Source organism: Pyrus communis, chromosome 2 (assembly GCF_041283825.1).
Source record: "Pyrus communis isolate YQ-2024b chromosome 2, ASM4128382v1, whole genome shotgun sequence".
In the NCBI taxonomy this organism is placed as follows: domain Eukaryota; kingdom Viridiplantae; phylum Streptophyta; class Magnoliopsida; order Rosales; family Rosaceae; genus Pyrus; species Pyrus communis.
The window spans coordinates 20,608,985-20,632,096 of record NC_142566.1 but is presented as its reverse complement, the minus strand read 5'-3'; the positions used below and the strand labels follow the sequence as shown (position 1 = coordinate 20,632,096).

The following is a 23,112-nucleotide window of genomic DNA, read 5'->3' as shown; positions in this document are numbered from 1 at the left end:
TAATATAGATAATATTACTTGTTCAACAAAAAAAAAAAAATGCAAAAATTAAAATCTCCTAGCTGATTTAATCAACGACTCTAAAATCTTGTGTTCACCTCAAATTGTTGGGAAAGAGATCAAGCCACGTGTACTCCTTTTAATCCGACGTGTAAAAGCACACAACTCGTTTCACCGCGGTAAGCCCAAATATAATTAATGAGCAGTATTGCACACGGTGCGGCCTAGAAAACAAACAAACGTGTCGAGATCAGAAGGGGGTGAAAACACCAATCACGACAAAAGTTGTTTGACTTTTGTGAAATTAAAGGAGCGGTCGTCGGCCAAAACGCATCCAAATACTCAACTAAACGACAAAGCAACATCGTATCCCTCGGTCGACAGCGTGCCTAAGAACACCCGACTCCCGACACGTGGACCGGATTAACCTCCGTGTCTGTAATCAGAAACTTGAACAGCAAGTCATGGCCTACTCAGATCAATCCCCTGCTTTCCACTGATTAAACTCGATTAAATATCTAATTTTTTATTATCACTTTCTCAGCATCTCCCAGTCTTCTGAAAAGTCAGTGAGAAAAGCGGCAGAGCAAAGACTTTGCCTTAAACTCTCTCTCTCTCTCTCTCTCTATAGAATCTCGATTCACAATCCCACTCTGTTCTTCAGCAGTCTTATTAAACCCTGCAATTATTTTCCTGTTCTGGTTTCTATTTAGCTGAAATCTCAATAGGGTTTTCTCAGAGGGTAGTCAATCAGCTCAGAAACACCCAAAAACCAGCTGAAATTTTGGGTTTTGGTCAAATATTCAGACCAGGATTTGGATCAAATTTTGACTCTTGTAAAATTCGGGTTTCTTTTCCTCCTCCTTGCAGATAAATCTGAGAGCTGAGAGAGAAGCTTTTATTTTACAGGCTGGGGTTCTTAAATGATTGTGTTTTCGGGGGCAGTGTAAGCTTTGGTCAGAGACCCATCAGGACAGAGCTGGTAGGTGGGCATAGAAAAACAAAAGAGAGGACCTTGACTGGTAGATGAGAGAGAGAGAGAGAGATGTAATCAAAACCCTAGAAAATGAAAAATTTGTACCTACAAACACTTCCTTAGAGTTTTAAGATTAAAACCCAAGTGGTAGAGTTTTGGTTTTTGTCCTGCAGATTGGAAGTTCAAAAAAATAAAAGAGGAGAAAATCAAAATCTCAGCTCTAATGCCGACCGACCTAGATAATTCCTCTACAGCTTCAGGTGAAGCTAGCGTTTCTTCCTCCGGCAACCAAACCGCTCCTCCCAAACCCGCCACCAAGAAAAAAAGAAACTTGCCAGGAATGCCAGGTAGCTCAAATTTTAAAAATCCCATTTTTCTTCTTCTGATTTTTCATGTTTTGTATGGATTAGTGATTGGATTTCTGGGTTAATTTGACTTCTGGGCTTTGTTGCAGATCCAGATGCGGAGGTGATTGCTCTATCGCCGAAGACCCTTATGGCGACGAACCGATTTGTCTGCGAAATTTGCAGCAAAGGGTTTCAGAGGGATCAGAATCTGCAGCTTCATCGGCGCGGCCATAATCTGCCATGGAAGCTGCGGCAGAGGTCGAGCAAAGAAGTGAAGAAGCGAGTCTACGTCTGCCCGGAGGCTTCTTGTGTGCACCACGATCCGTCCAGAGCTTTGGGTGATCTCACTGGGATTAAAAAGCACTTTTGCAGAAAGCACGGTGAGAAGAAGTGGAAATGCGATAAGTGCTCCAAGAAGTATGCGGTTCAGTCGGATTGGAAAGCCCATTCGAAAATTTGTGGCACCAGAGAGTACAAATGCGATTGTGGGACTTTGTTCTCAAGGTTTGATAATTAATGAAACTTCGATTTTGTCTTTAGGATTTTATGTTTTTTTTTAGATTAATTTGTTGGGTTTTTTTATTGGATTGGTAAAGTTTTTGGTTTTTGGTGTTTGAAGGAGGGATAGCTTCATAACTCACAGGGCCTTCTGTGATGCTTTGGCAGAAGAGAGCGCCAAAGCTCATACCCCCACCGCCGCCGCCACAGCAGTGAATTTGAATTCAGAATCAGACCCAAAAACCCAATCCGCTAATTCACCTCCACAAGCACCGCCGCCGCCGCAGGCAGCAGCTCCATCCCAGCCTACAACTTCATCAGTTCCATCTATGTCAGCCGGTGTGCTATCTTCATCCCTGCCTACACAAAGCACAGGTAAAACATGTCCAAAATTGGCAAATTTTCAATCTTTTCTGTTGGGTTTTGTCGGAAGTGTTTTTAGTCCAAAACAAACAACAAAATCTATGTTGTGTTTATTGTTGTTGTTTTATTATGGTGTGTCTCTTGCTATGGATCTTGGAGTTTAGTAATTTTTGTCTGTTACGAAATTTGTTTTGAGCAGGGTATGTAATCACTCACGGTATGACAGTATTGGCAACTTGATCAAAGATTTGAGGGAATTTAACAAATTAATTAAAAATTAAGGTTCCTGGAGATTTGTATTAAACTTTTAGTGATTCAAAAGCTAAAAGGGGAAGAGTAAAGCTTGGTTTAGTACTGAGGTAATTCTGAAAGAAGTTGGTATCAAAAACAGCTCCTAGCTTTTTTTTCACAGTTTTGGGTGAAAAAAAAGCCAAAAACAAGCTGCAAAACTCAGCTTTGAAAAATCAGTTTTTTTTTACATTTGTTTTACATAAATGTTTACCACACATTATAATACTATTTTTTTTTTTTTCAAAAGCATTTTTACAAGAAAAAAAGTTTACCACTGGCTTATTTCACAGAAGCAGTTTTTTTTCATAGCACAGCAATACCAGCCTTAAGTGGGATTAGAGAAAGGACACCATTATTGATCCTCCTTTTCCTTCAAAAGTTATTTCATAAAGAAAGGTCTTAACTTTCTGTTCCTGCATTTTTAAGTGACCCCTTTAATTTACGTCCTTTTCTCCTTTTGTTGTTGTAGTGAGAGAGTTGCCGGAAAATCCCACACAAGTTGTAGAAGAAGTGCAGGTTGTGGTGGGTCGAAAGGGTAATTGTAGCAGCAGCAGCAGCAGCTCCAGCAGCAATGGCAGTACAAGCAATGGTGTGTTTGCAAGTTTATTTACTTCCTCAACAACATCGGCCAGCTTGCAACCTCCTCAACAGCCTGCATTTACTGACTTAATACGAGCCATGGGGCATCCGGATCAATCTAACGACCTAGCACCATCTTCTTCAATGGAGCCTATTTCTCTTGGCCTCTCAACCAGCCATGGATCCTCAATTTTCGAGTCTGCAGGGCATGAGCGTAGGCAGTATGCGCCTCCGCCGCAGCCAGCTATGTCTGCAACAGCTCTGCTTCAGAAAGCTGCTCAAATGGGCCCAGCAGAAACCAATGCATCGTTACTTCGTGGGTTTGGCATTATGTCATCCGCATCATCTTCCGTGCAACAAGAGACCATGCAATGGAATCAAAGGCCGGCAGAACCAGATAATACCCCAGTTGCTGCAGGGCTTGGACTTGGTCTCCCTTGTGATGGAGGTTCGGGATGGAAGGAATTAATGATGGAAAGTCCTTCAATGTTCGGTCCCAAGCAAACCACACTTGATCTTTTGGGATTGGGAATGGCCGCCGGTAATAACCCCAGTAGCGGCCTATCAGCCCTAATTACATCAATCGGTGGCGGTCTAGATGTAGCAGCCGCAGCTGCATCCTATGGAGGTGGAGAATATAGCGGTAAGGACTTGGCTAGAAGCTCATGAAATTGGACAATTAAAGAAGTCATTTTCTTTCATTTGACTCGAGGAAGGGGCGTACAAGGTGCAGGTTGATCTCTTATGAGGAAAATTGATGATGTTGCAGAATGAAGTAAGACATACATAACTAAATAAAAGATTAGCCATCATAGGCATGGAGGTAAGCATTCTTTTTTAATGTTCTCCTGCCTCGGTGACTAGGGCGAAACGGCCTTGTCTTTATGCTGTAGACTTTGTCGAAAGCTAAATCTGGAGATCGTTTCGTGTTTCGTCCCTCTATTGTTTAACTTGGGGGTTTTAGCATAGGCTTCCATGTATGTATGTCATTTCTGTTAGCTTAAGGTGGATTTGGTGAATGAATATGTGTACCTACTGCAATTCTTTAATTTTGTCAAGTTTCTCAAGCAAAGCCTGGCGATGAAAGGCTCGGTGGATGGATTTTACCAATTTGGGTTTGGAGTACTAGGCCGGGTAAGGGTAGATGGATTGGGGGTTTGGGGTTGATCTTGTAAATTACTGTGTGATTAGCCTGTAGTTTTAGGGCTCCTAGACTTGCTCAAACTTCCAATTTCCATCACTTTGTACGTACAATTAAATTAAGATTAAGCTTTTTGTTTTCTTTTATATATAATGAATTTTATTTTGGCTGGCATGTTGGATTCTGTTGGTGCAAGGGGAGTTCCAATATTTCACGGTACGTGATGTCACGCTAACAGTGTCATCGTGTTCTATAAGGTACCGTTTGGTACGTGGGACGGGACGGAACAGAGTAGGACAAGGCGTTCCGTTCCACGTTTGGTGCGCCTAAAACGGGTGGAACGAGCTGTTCCACGGGACGAGTTTTGGGTGAATTTTCGTTCCACCTCACGCCCCTGGAACGACTCGTTCCATATCCGTGAAACACAAAATTATAACCTCTCTGTCTCTTTCTTCTTCCTCCTTGTTTCCATCCGAGGGCATCTTTGCTCCCGCTCCGTTCCGTTCCGTCCTATCCCGTCCCGTCCCGTCTCATTCAATTTCGTCCCGTCTCGTCTGCATACCAAACGATACCTAAGGTACCATTTGGTACATGAGACGGGACGGAACAGAGTGGGACAAGGCGTTCCATGAGACGAGTTTTGGGTGAATTTTCGTTCCACCTCACCCCTGGAACGACTTGTTCCACATCCGTGGAACACAAAATTATAACCTTTCCGTCTCCTTCTTCTTCCTCCTTGTTTCCATCCGAGGGCATCTTTGCTCCTGCTCTGCTCCGTTCCGTTCTGTCTCGTCCCGTCTCGTCCCATTCCGTTCCGTCATGTCCTGTCTGCATACCAAACGATACCTAAAGTACCATTTGGTACGTGAGACGGGATAGAACAGAGTGGGACAAGGTGTTCCGTTCCACGTTTGGTGTGCCTAAAACGGGTGGAACGAGCTGTTCCACGGGACGAGTTTTGGGTGAATTTTCGTTCCACCTCACCCCCTGGAACGACTCGTTCCACATCTGTGAAACACAAAATTATAACATCTCCGTCTCCTTTTTCTTCCTCCTTGTTTCCATCTGAGGGCATCTTTGCTCCAGCTCCGTTTCGTTCCATCCTGTTTCATCCCGTTCCGTTCAATTCCGTTCCGTTCTGTTCCGTCTGCATACCAAACGATAGCTAAGTTCTTTGTTAGTGCATGGCGGGATGAGATTTGGGTTTTTTCAATTTTATAAATTACAAGAAATTTGTGCCAGTGTGCAGATTTCCATAATTGTACGAACGCGTCTAACATTGGTCCGCAAAGATACAATATGAATGGGGTCTTTAAATATCTTGAAAATGGTCCTGTGTTGTGCAGTGCATAAATTAGGATCTTTATCCTTTTTTTTTCTTTTTCTTTTTTTTAACAAATTAGGATCTTTATCTAATGTCACATCAAATTCAGGTTAAATTCTTAGGTGTAATCGGACAAATATCTTTCTCCTCTATCTCGAGATCTTCTACTGTACTCTTGTCGGACATTCGGATCTGTAATTTATCCTCTATTTGTAAATTTACTGTTAAAGACAACTTTCATATGTAACTATTGCGAGCTGCTTTTTATTTTTTAGACCGAGTTGAAAGCTCTGATGAAATCTTATTTACACATAAACTCCAATGAAATCTTATTTACACATACTTACACTTTATATGTATGTGTGTCTTCTAATCCTTCGAATGTGAAATAATTTAAGAAATTTTCATGAAAAAGATTTGGACTAAGTTTATTTTAATAAAAAATCATGTTATAATTTTATTTAATTAAAAAGACTTAAATTTTAATAAAAATGACAAAAGATTTGAATTTTAATAAAAAGGACAAAAGAATTTAAATTTTAATGAAAAAACATAATTTTAATAAAAATGACAAAAAATCTGATGCGCGGACTCACGGTACACTGTTTATGAAACTTACTACACTATTTATGAAAACTTACAACACTGTTTATGAAAACTTACTAAAATGAAACTCTGAAGGGTCCTCTCTTTCTGCACATAAATCCTTCTCCCCCATATTCTTCTCCTTCTTTGAACCAGACTGCTCAACACCGACTTTGCCTGTCAAACTTGTAGCTCCACCATTGGCATTACGTCCCACAACTGTCTCTCTTCACCATTGCCTGTTTGCAGAGACCCATCAACTCCCGAGTTTAGCGAATTCGCATTACCATCTACACTACTATCGTTTTGGTTAATTGAATTACCATAAACTTCAAAATGTTCATTACTTCCATCTAGTCCAACCTTTGCCCATCTTCCCATCTCCCCCACACAATGACTAGCTTCTTCACTCCTCCACTGTCTCCACCCTTTGATATCATCAAAATTCACATCCACTCCACTACTTCCCACAAACCTAAAGCTCTCACTCTCATCCACAGGATCAAAGTAATCCTAGGAAGAATCTTCATCTGGCAGAGGAGGCGGTGGCGGCAGTGGAATATCCTCATCCACGTAACTACTGCTAACCGGATTGAATCTTACAGTCACAGCAGCAGCACCTCCTGACCTCATATAACTCAACCTTGCCACATGAGGCGAAGCAGGCCTCTAGTGGCACAGAGGCGAGTCCGAAGGTGACGGCGACAGCGAGGGGTAGGAAAAAAAAAACAAAATCTATTAAACAAAAAGATGGGAGAAAAAATGGAGTGCTTGGAGTTTTGGGGGGTATGCGTCCCCAGCACAAGTTGGAAGTGTTACGTTTATTTATTGATTTATTTAAATTAGGCTTTTATCCTTATTATTAAATAAAGTTAGTGGGTGTTTTTTAATTAAAATATAAAGATTTGAAACCTTTTTCATTAGTTTTCCTAATAATTTATTGCGGTCAGAGGATAGTGTTTGAGTCATAATTGTTGCAACAATGACCTTCTTGGACCCCCAAAGGGTTCAATGCATACCTTGCACTTGTCGGACGGTAAAAAAAATGCTACCTATAAATTTTGACAAAACTAAAGCTCAAGCCGGTAGACCTGAAATTGATAGAAACCTTCACGCGCATGTGTAACTTATGTCAAAGTGAAGTGAATATTAAGGGTACAAGTCAGCAATACAGTTAGAAATATAGTTAGCAATATAGTTAGCAAGTTTGTTAGTATTTGGTTAGAATTGTTAGGTTTAAAAACAGAGCTGTGTAATCTTTCTCTTTAGTTAATACAAGTCTCATATTTCTCTCTCTAAACTCTCTCTACATCATCTTTCTTCTCCATTTTCTCTTTGATTCTCAAGTTTTTCAATGTAGTTAACATGGTATCAGAGCAGGTTGTTCCACGTGTGAAGCCAAATGGCCACATGTGCTTCATATCACCTTATTGTGTTGTTCATGTGTTAGGCTTGAAAATTTGCCACACATGAGGGTGCGTGTTGAGAACGAGTCCCACATTGATATGAGGAAGAACTTATAAGAGGTTGGGCTACTCCTTATATTGTCAATTGGTTATGATGATATCATTAGTCATTTCAGTTGATATGTTGAGAATTAAGAGCATGGAGCCATCTTTCTTTTGCCTTGAAGCAATCTGCATTTGAAGGTTTACATAGAGTGTTGGTCACATCCTGAAATGCACACATTGCATTGTTGGGCTAAAGATTAACTTGAAGAAATGAATCTCTCTCTTTAATGGGTTTGATTTTTCTATGAATCTTTATATGTTTGGAGAAATGGGTGTGAATTCTTGAGTTTTGGCATATACTAGTTTATGGTTATTCAGATTATGGTATGTGCTAAAATGAGAAGTGTAATGTCTAATAACAGTGTTCAAGAGCTAACTAAGGAGTTTGTGTAGTATATGTCCTTATCACGGCCTATAATGTCGAGTCTAACCAGCTCAGTTGTTAGCATGTATCTACTGTAAGTCCAGTTATAAGTCTCTTAGAAAAATATGAAGTTTGAAGATGTTGTCAACGGTAAATCACACGAAAGGTAATCCCTTGTTGTGAGTAGGTAAATCCCACGAAGGGTAATTCTACATAGATATTGATTTTCTGTTGTTGAAATTGTGAAGGTCAATGCCATTGTTAAAAGTAGTTATTTTTGGTAAAATCCATAAAGGGCGATCTCATGGTACTATAGTTAAGGCCGATGCCACACTATAGTTTGCTAATTTTCTATTTTAAAGGCCAAAGCCAATGTTGAATGAGATTGTTGACGGTAAATCCCACTTAGGGTAATCTCGTAAGAAGTTGTTATACCGACATAAGGGTGTGGTATGACTACTTTATAGAAGGTTGTTCTTTGTGAAGCTCCTGTTAGAGGCAGAGGAAGGGTGTCATGATTTCGGTACACTGTTTGGAGTCAGAACTATGCAAAATCTGGAAAGATCAACAAGAGACAGAGGTTTTGGAAAATATTCAAAATTTGATTGATGTTGGCACATGTGATACTTTTCATATGCACTATAACTCACATGGGAATGGTTTTCATATGGAACAAGGTGATATACATGAAGATATTATAACATGGAATGACTCTGAGGTGGATGAAGAGGGATTGCAAGATTGTAGATGGTTCAACTCTGTTATGTTTTCTAGTCTCATAGTAGTGATTGCAGATGTTCTTCTAATCTCAATCTGGTTTCCCCATTTGAGTTTGAGGGGAAGTATTAAGGGTACAAGTCAGCAATACAGTTAGAAATACAATTACCAATATAGCTAGCAAGTTTGTTAGTATTTGGTTAGAGTTGTTAGGCTTTCTAGTATAAACAGAGTTGTGTAATATTTCTCTTTAGTTAATACAAGTCTCATATTTCTCTCTCTAAACTCTCTCTCTAATTTCTCTCTAGTTCATCTTTCTCAATTATTCTTTCTTCTCCATTTTCTATTTGATTCTCAAATATTTCAATGTAGTTAACAATGAATATGTACCGGACAGGATTCTAGTTGCAAACGATGGATTTTAGGTGATGTGCGTATAGATCGATGTGGTGATAGTTATAACTTATGCATCGTCACTAAGAACTCTATGAAAGTTTCACAAGAACTTTTTTTATTTGGTCGAAATGTTCACATGAATGAAACTTACAAAAATTAAGTATGAACAGGGAGGGGTCATCACCGGAAACCAAAACCACAAGATGATCCTGCATATCGTCGGATAATAAGGTTAGGCAAGTTCCGTCTGCATCACAATCTGTATAGGGATTTGCTATCGATAAAAGCTTGAATTGATGGTTCTCTCCTAAGAAAGCTAGTTAACACTTGAATGGGTTCCTTTGATCCTTATGGGGCCAGTACCTTGTTTCTGAACTGCATGCCATGACATATTTGTTAAGATCATAACTCTCATGAAACTTTGAAACATATACTAGCAGCAAAAACCTCACTCCAAATACGGCTAAGCGGCTTCGTACCAATGGCACTAGTTGGAAAACACGAAATTGGATTGACATCTTCCAACAACTTGGGGGATATGTTGGACCACGTGGCCAAACTCATGGAAAAGATTCACAACTTGGGAGAATCTCAGTAGTGTAGGTTTACTGCTAGCATCATTTTGGAATTACGATTTAAGTAACGCCACAGGAATCTATCGTCATCCATTCTTTGTTGATAATGCACCATTTTGAAGAGCCACCACAGAGGTATGATGATTATATTTTCTTTCCCTTTTGTACATATCAAGGTAGAAACGACCTAAATGTTCATTGAAACTTGAGTAAGTGCAAACATCAGAATGCCAAACTTCGGCATCTTCAATTTCCTTAAATCTTAAACCAAAAAGGTCTTATATTATCTTGAATACCCCATATATAACCAAATTTACTGGAAAGTATTGTTTCTAAGCTTCGAGGTCCACGTTTAACTGTTGTGCTTTAGCCTTGCTGACATAGTATACCAGATCCTCAATTCCAAACGGATGGTCTTATTCCTCTTTCCCTTTCAAATCTTTCAACATGGAAAGTGTAAGACATATTTTGAAATCACAACAACAAGACATTAGGATCACGAATAAATCAAATCAATATAAAATGGAGATTGACTAATTATATTAAACTTATCTGTAAAATACAAAAGACATAGTTATAAAGATAAAGCCATTGATCATTGCGAACAAAGTGAACAAAGTAGAAGTAGTCTTCTACTTCCAATACCTCTCAATGAACTCTACTATTGAAATAGATTTGTAGTTTTCGTGAGTTTCAGTTGGTATAGAAGCAGGGACTGCTCCTTGGTTTTATATCTAGGGTTTTCAACCAATTCATTCATATTATCAGAAAGAATATCAACTCAAATCATGTCAAATCAATTAGAGTCCCATCGTGACTCTCATTCCTTGTATTTACTTAATAAAGGCCCTTAATTGATTGCATGTAATTAGGACTCCAATATGTTTATTTCCTTAAGGCACCAAGAGTCCTAGAGATTTCAACTATTAACCAAGTCAACTATTCTCTCAATAATTCTCGGCATAATTCATTGCCATTTACAAAATGGTTTTACAAAAAGCTCCATGGTAGCCAAGTCGGCTAAACAAGGAGATGCCCTCTAAGAACTCAAAAACCTTTACGGGTGCCTCTACTATTCTAAGATCAACTGCATAGTCGGCATAAATTGAATAACCAAGTAACCGAGCAAATTTAGGGCAGATTTGGACCAAATCTTCTAAGATAGAACAATAAAATTTTCCACCCATCTCTCCATAGGCCACCGCTACCATCCTCCTTGTTCCAGCCCCACAAAGTTTAACTGTTCAAGTACGGATGCCACATGATGACTTTTCATGGTCACCTTGAAACTCTGATGGTAACCCAACCAACATAACCTCAGTGAAGAGAAGAAAACTACTGTCCTCATTTAAGTTTTGAATATATAGCAAACTTACCTCATCGATTAGGACTCTCACGCATTGCATTTCCTACGTCTTAGTTAATGTAAGATTTATTCTGTTGCATTCAAACTCTCTCATCAAAGGCCTGAGTACAGTGCTTTGCTTCAGCATTGACCCACTCTTTTCCTACAACAAAACAAATATGGACTCGGTCTTGGACACGTTTACACACGTTGGGTCCAACTTAGACCGCTTTGAAAATTAAAAGTAAGAATCAAATGGGCTAGGTACTACAGTCTAGATCCACGAGTCCAAAGACCCATATGCCCACCCGTATAAACAATTACAAATTTTTTTGGCGCGGATGGCAAGCATTGCATGAATAATAGTGTCACTGAACATATTCAGTGGCAAGTTAAGCCTTACTCAAGTTTTTCTCCACTAAACGGATGATTTATTTATTTTTGCTCAAATTTTTATTTGATCTGTGAATTACTTTTGTTGTGTATTTTACTAAACTCTCTTGTACTCACCAAACTAATGTTTTTTAAGTTGGATATTCCTCAAATCACATGATTCCACTTTCCAGTTGCTTTTTTATATGGGATGACCCCATGTTTGGTCTAAATCCTAACCAAACAAGGATAAGTTTTTATAATTTTAATGTGAAACAAGATTTATGTAAAAGATGAACAAAAATAATTCAAATTAAAAATTATTGAATCGTTAATGTCCAAAAGTGATCTTCAGGTTAATAATTTTGGATTAATTATCAGATTAATAGATTGTTGGTCACTTTTAATTAATCCAAAAGATCGAGACTAAACGGGATCGATCATGGAAGCAAAAAATAAAAACAGACGGGGCATATTAGCTTCGATTGGCGATAGGCCAAGTGATAATTAAATGAAAATTAATTAGCGTAAACCAAAGTACCCCAAATAAAATAATTGAGTATTATTTATAACGCGGGAATCTCAAAAATTGGTATTGGGTCGAAAAAGGGTTGCGGGCTTTATTAGGCTGGCTACAGTCCACAGACAGGCCTTGTAGCATAGATGCAAGACTTATGGGGCAGAGGCTACGGGCCTCGAGGCCGTGGGTTTGGGGTAAGCCCAACATCAAGGATTGTTGGTTTGGGCCAAAAATGAACACGGCATGCAAGCCCAGCCAAAGGCTGGCTTGTGGGTTAGTGCGAAAAGCCTAGTTGAAGCTGGCTTTCTGGTTTTTGGGCCGATGGAGGCAAGCCCAACAACTATAAGGCTACTGGTAGTTGGGGTCGAGGGGTGAGCGAAGCCTAGCAAGTTTTTGGCTTGCTGCAGGCAAGCTTTTGGCTTGCTGCAGGCAAACTTAGGGCACAAAATGGACCCAACAAGCATGTGGCTTACTGTAAGGTGTGCTGTGACACGGGACAAAGCCCAGCAACACGGGACAAAGCCCAGCAACACATGGGTTACTGGTTTTTAGGCCGTATGCACGAGGATGGAGCCCAGCAAACTACTGCAGGCTATGCTGGAAGGTGAGTTGGGGCTGCAAGCCCAATCCAAACCAATCTCAGGCCAGAGGCTTAGCTGTTCTCACACGCAGCATGCCTAGAGGGCTACTGCCTTGGTCTAGAAGTCAAAACGACATCGTCCTGGTGGCGTGCTCAACACGTTTGGGCTGCAGGCTAGTGATGCCAATGGCAACACGGTGATGAGCCCTTAGATTAAAAATAAATAAATAATTTTTTTCTAGGGTTTGTAAAACCCTGATTGCTTTTAATTTATTTATATTGTTATATACCGGCCCGGGGCGGATCACTCCCTGGGCCTGCTTCACCACCGTAGCACGATGTTGTCTGTTTTGGGCTTACCATTCCCTCATGGTTTTGTTTTTGGGAACTCACGAGCAACTTCTCAATGGGTCACCCATCATGGGATTACTCTAGCCTCCTTCTTGCTTAACTTCGGAGTTCCTACGGAACCCGAAGCTAGTGAGCTCCCAAAATGTCTCGTCCTAGGTAGGGATGAGAATATACATCTAAGGATCACTCCCCTGGGCGATGTAGGATGTCACAATCTACCCCCTTAGGGGCCCGATGTCCTCGTCGGCACACCACAGCCAAGGTTAGGCTCTAATACCAAATGTCACAACCCGACCTGGGGCGGATCACTTTCCGAGCCCGCTATAATAAATTGTCATATCCCGGCCCGGGCATGACCACTTCCTGGGCCCGACTTCACCGTAGCATGATATTGTCCGCTTTGGGCCCCCAGCACACCTTCACAATTTTGTTTCTGGGAACTCACACGAGAACTTCCCGATGGGTCACCCATCTTGGGAGTGCTCTCGCGCGTTACTCGCTTAACTTCGGAGTTCCTACAGAACCCGAAGCCAATGAGCTCCCAAAAGGCCTCATGCTAGGTAGGGATAAGAATATATATATATAAGGATCACTCCCCTGGGCGATGTGGGATGGGATGTCACAATCCACCCCCCTTAGGGGCCCGACGTCCTCGTTGGCACACCACGACCAGGGTTAGGTTCTGATGCCAAATTGTCACATTATTATTTGTTGTTGTCCTCACCCTGTGAATCAAATGCTCTGATACCAAATTGTCACATCTCGGCCTAGGACGGATCACTTCTTCAGCCCGCTCTACCACCGTAACACGATATTGTCCGCTTTGGGCTTACCATTCCCTCACGGTTTTGTTTTTGGGAACTCACCAGCAACTTCCTAGTGAATCACCCATCATGAGATTGCTCTAGCCTCCTTCTCGCTTAACTTCGGAGTTCCTACGGAACCCGAAGCCAGTGAGCTCCGAAAAGGTCTCGTGCTAGGTAGGGATGGAAATATACATATAACGATCACTCTTCTAGGCAATGTGGGATGTCACATATATGCTTTGACTCACAACTTCCACGTAGCAAAATAATAATTGTGTAACGCATATATATATATATATTAACAAATATATGAAATATATATATATATATCAAAAGGAAAATATAAGTATAGGGGGTTCATGCATCATAGAGAATGTTTTCATGCTTCGTGGACGTTTCAAATATCTTACTTTATTTTAAACGTACCTGATTGGCAGAAAACAAATAAAAGCCCTTGAATTGTGTATAAAAAAGTCTCCTTCACGATCCTTCAGTTCCTTAGCTTATGGTAAGAGCATGCTAATAACGTGTTGTAGGCCTAATTTACTGAACTATTCTAAAGGAATAAAGAAGGGGAGGCCAGCGGTAAGAGAAAGAGGAGAGAGATTTAATTGTGAGGTGTGTGTTATATCACTCCATTGTGCCTTTATTTATAGTAGTAGGATATGTTAAATCCTTATCTAATAGGATTACAACTCTAGTAGGATAATATCTAACCCTAGGTAATATTCCTAGATATCCCTAGATACACTAGGATTTACACAATCACATTCCTAATCTAATATGACTGCAACAATATTTACATTAAGGGGGTGATCTTGCGCTCAATCACATAATAGGTTGGCCATAATAAGTTTGTATTAACTTCGTCATTCATGGAGTTGAACTTAAAATGTCTCACTTATAAGCAAAGACAAATACTATTTGTTTATATGCCTAAGTGCATGCCCGAAAGAAAGGAATGGCTAACCCGAAAGCTCTCCAACCCCCGCCGTTGAAACTGGTCCTCGAGTTGTTGTGTTAGGCAAGTTCAACAATAATTATTGTTACAACTTCTCACAAGGAGTTGGAAGCTTGGTAAAAACACCAACGGCATCCTAGGAGAGTCCTCTCTACTTTGTCATTAAAATCATTAAGTAATTAGCAAAAGATTTATATTTTAAGAAAAATTAGTGAAAAAGACTTTCATACTTTGAATTTTAACAAAAAAATCATGTACTAACTTTATTTAATGATTATGACAAAATTTAATAACAAACCAGCCCAACAAGACTGGCCCAAACAAAATAATTTATTAGTAGCATCCAATTTTACCCTTAACATTTTAGTGCTGCCGAACAAGTTCAGGTTTTGACTCTTCAGCCGATGGTGGTTCCTGCCGTTCATGGGCCTTCCTCTCCTGTTCCAGGTGGCTTAGAACCTATTGTCACGTCTTTGATTGCAATTCTTTGCCAAATTGATTACCATTTGCAGATGGGACCTACTAATCATTATCTTGCTTGCATCATATGCAATGATCTCCGTTAAACCTTCATCAATTTTCTGGTTTTTGTTTATTTTATAGGTTTTTATTTGTGTGAGAACAAAAACTAGAATCAAGACAAATTTTAATTATTCAAAAGTAGCTTTTAGTTTTCATTTAAAAAATCAGAGAGGAAATAGTTATCAACCCCAAACGAGAATTTATTATGTGCATGAGAGAGAGAGAACAACTATGTATTGGATCTACTAACACAAAAGATTAACGATTGAAGAATTTAATTTTCATTTATTTCCATTGTAATTTGCAAAAGTATTTCCATTAAATTGACTCTCTCTCTTCCTTGTCATCTTCTCCGAAGAACTCAAAAGCAAAGTACTTTGACTCCGTTGGAAATCGGTTCATAAGAAAAAAATACACTATTTTCGAAACTGAACCAAAATAACCTATTATTTATAAAACTACGGAAAAATTACACACTATTTCTAAAAACTGAACGAAAATAACTCGTAGTATTTATTGATGGAAATACTTTTGCAAATTACAATGGAAATAAATGAAAATTAAATTCTTTTACCATTAATCTTTTGTGTTAGTAGATCCAGTACACAGTTGCTCTCTCTCTCTCATGCACATATTAAATTCTCGATTGGGGTTGATTACTATTTCCCCTGTCATTTTTTTAAATGAAAACTAAAAGTTACTTTTGAATAATTAAAATTTGTCTTGATTCTAGTTTTTGTTCTCACACAAATAAAAAACTATAAAATAAATAAAAACCAGAAAATTGATGAAAGTTTAACGGAGATCATTGCATATGATGCCAGCAAGATAATGATTAGTAGGTCCCATCTGCAAATGGTGATCAATTTGGCGAAGAAGGTGCAATAAAAAACGTGAGAATAGGTTCTAAGCCACTTGAAATATTTATGAAACTGAACCAAAATAATTCATTATTTTTAAAACTACGGAAAAATTACATACTATTTTTGAAAACTGAATGAAAATAACTCATAGTATTTATTGATGGAAATACTTTTGCAAATTACAATGGAAATAAATTAAATTAATTTTTTTTACCATTAATCTTTTGTGTTAATAGATCCAGTACATATTTGCTCTCTCTCTCATGCACACATTAAATTCTGATTTGGGGTTGATAACTATTTCCTCTGTCATTTTTTTAAAATGAAAATTAAAAGCTACTTTTGAATAATTAAAATTTGTCTTGATTCTACTTTTTGTTCTCACACAAATAAAAAACTATAAAATAAATAAAAACCAGAAAATTGATGAAAGTTTAACGGAGACCATTGCATATGATGCAAGCAAGATAATGATTAGTAGGTCCCATCTGCAAATGGTGATCAATTTGGCAAAGAAGGTGCAATCGAAGACGCGACAATAGGTTCTAAGTCATCTGAAATATTTCTGAAATTGAACCAAAATAATTCATTATTTTTAAAATTACGTAAAAATTACACATTATTTTTGAAAATTGAACGAAAATAAGTCATAGTATTTATTGAAGGGAACAAAATGAACATTATTTCTACAACTACAACAAATACCTCAACTATTTCTTAAACATAACCAAAATATCTCACACTATTTCTGAAAATAAATTAAAATAACCCACATTATTTATGGAACCACATCAAAATAATTCACACTATTTCTGAAACTAAACCATAATAACTCTCACACTATTTCTAGAAGGGAACAAAAATGAACATTATTTCTGAAACTACAACAAAATAACCACCACTACATCTGAAATTGAACAAAAATAACTCACACACTATTTCTGAAACTACAACACAATTACAAACTATTTCTTAAAGAAACTGAATCAAAATAACTCACACTATTTATAGAAGAGACAAAATAAACACTATTTCTAGAATTACAGCAAACCTACCCTATTTATGAAACTTAACCAAAATAACTTACATTATTTCTGGAACTATAGTAAAATAATCTATATTATTTCTGAAACTAAAACAAATTAACTCATACTATTTCTGGAACAATAGCAAAATATACATCTATCCCATGGATGATACACTATATATCTTTTTTCATAGAATAAATACATATGTTTTGAATTAATTAATTAATTAATTAATTAATCTTTTTGCTCATGAAAAATCCGATGCTGCTGCCTTGAAGGCCAAGGGAAATTAACCAACCGTTGAGCCTTCATTTCCAGAGGAAAGTTGTTCAAAAAAAAAAAAAAAAAAAAAAAAAAAAAAAATCAGGGGAAAGAAAAAGAATGAATGATTCCATTTATCTCCAAAATTCAACACATGCAAAAATACTGTATTTGCCACACCATAAAATAGTGCACCATTTTATTTCATTTTGAAAAGAAAAAAAAAAGCTAGTGGCTTTGTTTTGCCTCTCCCTAGCCACCATTGTGTGATTCACACATGCCAGCAATCGAATCCACAACATGTCATCTCCCCAACCATTGAAAACCCCATGGTGGTTTATGTAGTGAACTATTTCATTGATGTTGAGTTTGTATATATACTTATTTATTCATAGTTATATATTATGACTTGCATTAATCATTATCATCACAAGAAGATCAATAACACAATGTGACAATATAATTGATACACTCTAAAATTTCTTATGAGACGTTCCTTAATTATATTAATCTTATATTTGGATGCAAGACTATGTTAGCTTATGGATTACATGCATAGTAACATACTCTACAAAAGGTGACTAGTAGTCTAATTGTATCACAATGACGTTTTTTTTTTTTTTCGGTGAATAAAGTTTTTAGCATTAATGGGAAATCTCCCTCAAAATGATCTAACAACACAAACTTTATCACTGCATAATACAACATGATTTTATGTCTCAAAAAATGAAGGTCTATCTTGTATTCCTGGTGCCTTGGGGAATACCAAGCAACATCTTTGGTGAACCGAGGGCTTGCACAGCATATTCAAGGGCAATGACAAGAATTTTATTCCAGCCTGTTAGGGGTAATTATGGAAAAAGAATTTTATTGCGGGTTGGGCTTTAATTCAGCCCATGTTTTTAATGTTTGTAGGGCTAGTAGATGAATAATTTTGTCCTTATGATTAAATCTCAAGTCATTTTGGTTAAATAAAAGTTTATGATAGTTTTTTGTTAAGAAAAAGTTAACCCAAACCCTTTTCATTAAAACTCCCTTTATTTTAACATTGAAGTGAACAAAAGCTATAGTTCTATCCAAATTCGTAGTGTTTTTTTGGTACCAAAATTCAAACAATCGAACTATTTAGGATAAGTGTTTATAGCTTAGTTGGTTAATATAATTTGCTCTTCATTCAAAGTTTCGTGTTTGAATTTTGGGTTATGAAAGATATTTTTTTTAGAGTTAAGTACAAAAAACTACCTCAACTATGAGTCAAATGACACTTTCATACCTCATCTTTTAAAATTGACAATGTCATACCTCATCTTACGAATTTGTGTCAATGTTATACCTTCCGTTAGCTTGGCCGTTTATTTCTCAATTAAATGCTGACGTGGCTTGATCCGGGACCCATTTTTATTAAAAAATTATTAAAAACAAAAAAAATCATTTAATATTATTTAAATATTAAAATAATAATACATAAAAAAATAAAAAACATTAGCCATCATCTTCCCTCTCCTTTCGTGCATCTCCCCCCTCTCTCTTCCCCATCATCTTCCTGCAACCCAGAAAAGAAGAAGAAGAAGAGAAAAAAAAAAAAAAAAACCCAAACCAAACCAAACCCAGACCCAGTTCATCCCCCCTCCCCCCCACCACAAACCCAACCCCCTGCAACCTAGAAAGGAGGAGGAAGAAGAAGGAAACAAAAAAAAAAAAAAAAAAAAAAAAAAAAAGCAACAACAACAATGGGAAACCCAGTTCGTCCCCCCTGCAGAAGAAGAAGAAGAAGAAGAAGAAGAAGAAGAAGAAGAAGAAGAAGAAGAAGAAGAAGAGGGAAGAAGAGAAGGAAAAAAAAAAAAAAAAACAGCAACAAACCCGTCCCCTCCCACCCAACCCCACCCCCCCCCCCCACCTAACCCGCAAAAGAAGAAGAAGAAGAAGAAGAAGAAGAAGAGGGAAGCAGAAGAAGAGAGGAAAAAAAAAAAAAACAGCAGCAAACCCGTCCCCTTTACCCACCCAACCTGCAGAAGAAGAAGAAGATGAGGGAAGCAGAAGAAGAAGAAGAGGAGGGACCCTCCCACCCAACCCCACCCCCCCCCCCACCTAACCCTCAAAAGAAGAAGAAGAAGAAGAAGAAGAAGAAGAAGAAGAAGAAGAAGAGGGAAGCAGAAGAAGAGAGGAAAAAAAAAAAACAGCAGCAAACCCGTCCCCTTCACCCACCCAACCTGCAGAAGAAGAAGAAGAGGAGGGAAGCAAAAGAAGAGAGAAGAAAAAAAAAAAAAAAAAACAACGGGAAACCCTTCACCCACCCACCCAACCTGCAGAAGAAGAAGAAGAGAGAAGAAAAAAGAAAAAAAAACCAGTTCGTTCGCCCCCCTCGCACCCACCCTCTCCCCATTCCCCCACCCCCTCCCCCCCCCCCCCCCCGGCGGTGCCCTCGCCGCCCATTTTCTCCTTGCCCAGGAGAATGGGGTTTTTTTTTTTTTTTTTTTTTTTTTTTTTTTTTTTTTTGGGGTTGAGGTAGTGGGTGCGAGGTTGGGTGCAGAGGGTGCGGTGCGAAGGTGGGGAGGTTGGGTGCGTGGGTGTGGGGAGAAGAGGGGGTGAGGAGTAGGGAAAACAAATTGGTTTTTTTTTTTTTTTTTTTTTCTCTTCTGTTTTTCTGGGTTGTAGTTGCAGAAAGGGGAAGAAGATGGGGAGAATGGAGAGATGGGGGGAAGGGACGAATTGACGTTGGTTTTTTTTTTTTTTTTTTTTTTTTTAAATAACTTTTTTTTATTATTTTAATATTTAAATAATATTAAATGATTTTTTTTGTTTTTAATAATTTTTTATTATTTTTTTTAATAAAAATGGGTCCCGGATCAAGCCACGTCAGCATTTAACTGAGAAATAAACGGCCAAGCTAACGGAAAGTATAACATTGACACAAATTCGTAAGATGAGGTATGACATTGTCAATTTTAAAAGATGAGGTATGAAAGTGTCATTTGACTTATAGTTGAGGTAGTTTTTTGTACTTAACTCTTTTTTTTAATATAACGATATATTTATATTAAAGGATGAGAGACTCGTACTAAGGCACATAATAGGCTGAGATTTTTTATGATGCTTCTGTGTATTAGATAATTCGAATTTTTTCAACCATTAGATCTTTGGTCATATATACAAAAATAACGGCTTAAAATTTTGAAGTAGCCTTTAATGTGCACTATTAGGATACCAAAACATGTTTTATTACCTAGTAGTAGCTTTTAGGCCTTTTACAGTAGTTTGAGTGTCACATCCTGGCCTGGGCGGGACCACTTCCTGGGCCCGATTCCACTGTAGCACGATATTGTCCGCTTTGGGCCCCAACACACCCTCACGGTTTTGTTTCTGGGAACTCACACGAGAACTTCCTAGTGGGTCACCCATCCTGGGATTGCTCTTGCGCACTACTTGCTTAACTTCAGAGTTCCCATGGAACCCTAAGCTAGTGAGCTCCCAAAATGCCTCGTGCTAGGTAGAGATGGGAATATACATATAAGGATCACTCATCTGGGCGATGTGGGATATCACAATCCACCCCCCTTAGGGGCCCGACATCTTCATCGGCACACACGCGGCCAGGGTTAGGCTTTGATACCAAATTGTCACATCCCGGCCCGGGTGAAACCACTTCCCGGGCCCGATTCCACCGTAGCATGATATTGTCCACTTTGGGCCCCAGCACACCCTCACGGTTTTGTTTCTGGGAACTCACACGAGAACTTCCCAGTGGGTCACCCATTCTGGGATTGCTCTCGCGCGCTACTCGCTTAACTTCGGAGTTCCCATGGAACCCGAAGCCAGTGAGCTCCCAAAAAGCCTCGTGCTAGGTAGAGATGGGAATATACATATAAGGATCACTCCTTTTGGCGATGTGGGATGTCACATTGAGTGATTGTGATACTTATATATAGGAATCAGGCAACCTGAATTTGAAACATATAACATTACTGCTACACTAATGTGAGTTGAATATATTTACATCACACTCATAAGTTCAATATATTGAACTAGGAGTTCTATATATACTACGAGTTCTATATATTGGTATCACACTTAAATTTTCTGGTCCACTATAAAAGTGTGATTCCTATATGAGTTTAATATATTAGGATTATACTCACTTTTTCTAGCCTACTGTGGGAGGCCTTAGTGAAAAAAAAAATTTTACTTTTGTTTATGGATACTATTTAATGGTATTGTTCATCATTTATAAGTGAAAAGTCTAACGTTAGGTGGATAATACATGGGTACTCACTAGTGAGATTCACCTTTTGAGTTTTGTCCAATGATAAATAACACATGTTTTATTGTTTTAAAAAAATAATGAACATCTCATTAATTTTTCTTGGGTTTTAAAAACGAAGAAACACATTAAATTTCTATATTTTTTTTAACAAATAATATTATTTACAATAAGTTAGCCTCATAATGGACTAACAACAATGTGGTTCAAATTTGCCTTTGACGAGAATCAAACCTAACACATCTCACTTATAAATGAAGATGAATACCACTAAACCGTAGTACTAAATGAAGAGGAATATCCTTAAATTTCTAGATTTAGCCAAATCAGAAAATGATTAGTGTAGTCACTTTCTGATTTTGCTCAATAAAAAATACATCGTGTTCTTTGTTTTTAAAATCCAAGAAAAAAAAAATAACATTTCAATTCTTTAAATAATAAAATATGTGTTAAAATATCACAAAAATTATTTTAATTTTTGTGCATATACCCCATGTTGATTTTTTTTTTTAGTACAAAAATATATTTTAGACTAAGGGAAGGGGGAGTTCGACTAAGCCAAACAATAAGCAACCTAATTTGGTATTGAATTCACCATTCACGAGATTCGAACCTCAAACCTCTCACTTGCAAGTAAAAAGAAGGGTGACTTTGGTTGCGGTCCCTATTTATTAACATTCTTTGATTGAAACCTTGTTGGTTTTAAGTTTTTGATTGAAGTCCCTGAAATTAATGCAATAATACATTTATATGTAGGTTATTATAATTTTTAAATTAAAATTTGATATTTGTAGTAATTTATATTAATGAGATTTTAAATAAAATCCGTAATTTATTGAAAATATTTAAAAAAATTATACTTAAATAAAACCCATGATTTGTCATTACATATATTAATGATATTTTACATACAAAAAATTGGTAATTTTTATACGATGCATTTTACATATAAAAAGTTGGTACATTTTATACAAAAAAAAAAAAATACGTTTTATATAATGGGTACATTTCATATTATAAAAAACAATGGGTACATTTTACACAAAAGAGATTGTACTTACAAAAAAAAATATGGGTACATATTACATACAGCAAAGTGGTACATTTTTAAAGACAAATGACTATATTATTAATAAATTATGGGTACAAATAAAAGGTCAAAAAAATATGAGTAAAAATAAAAGTTTGAAAAATATGGACACAAAAAGAAATTAATAGATAGGTACAAACCAAAATTGAATAGAAAATTGGCACAATTTAAAGAAAAAGGGTTGCAAATTAAAATGGGTACAAACTAAAAATAAAAATATATGATACAAAATTTAGCCATAAATATAAATATATCAAATATAACATTTCTAACACTAAATAAATAATTTCGAAATAAAATTTAATTATCTTGATATGTAAAATATTTTATTATTAAAATAATTAAAGATGTTTATTAAAATTAAAGAACCTTGATTAAAAATTGAAAAAGAATAAGGTTTGAATCAATGGAGTCCCATACTGATCTTTTAAATTTGTTTCTTCTAAATTTTGTCCGCTTACTTTTGGCTAAAGGCTTCCTTCCCACGT

The 23,112-nt window shown here is 37.4% G+C and overlaps 1 protein-coding gene and 1 pseudogene across 1 annotated transcript; one reads left to right on the top strand and one right to left on the bottom strand.

Moving 5' to 3' along the window:
• Positions 1-525: 525 nt before the first annotated feature.
• On the top strand, positions 526-4,369 carry LOC137746782 (zinc finger protein GAI-ASSOCIATED FACTOR 1). The gene is made up of 4 exons (XM_068486788.2): positions 526-1,323; positions 1,431-1,827; positions 1,943-2,196; positions 2,945-4,369. Exons 1-4 carry the CDS (start codon positions 1,200-1,202, stop codon positions 3,721-3,723), a joined length of 1,554 nt encoding a protein of 517 aa, XP_068342889.2. The 5' UTR covers positions 526-1,199; the 3' UTR covers positions 3,724-4,369.
• Positions 4,370-9,579: 5,210 nt separating this feature from the next.
• On the bottom strand, positions 9,580-11,312 carry LOC137747805 (putative thimet oligopeptidase pseudogene; annotated as a pseudogene).
• Between the last annotated feature and the right edge of the window lie 11,800 nt (positions 11,313-23,112).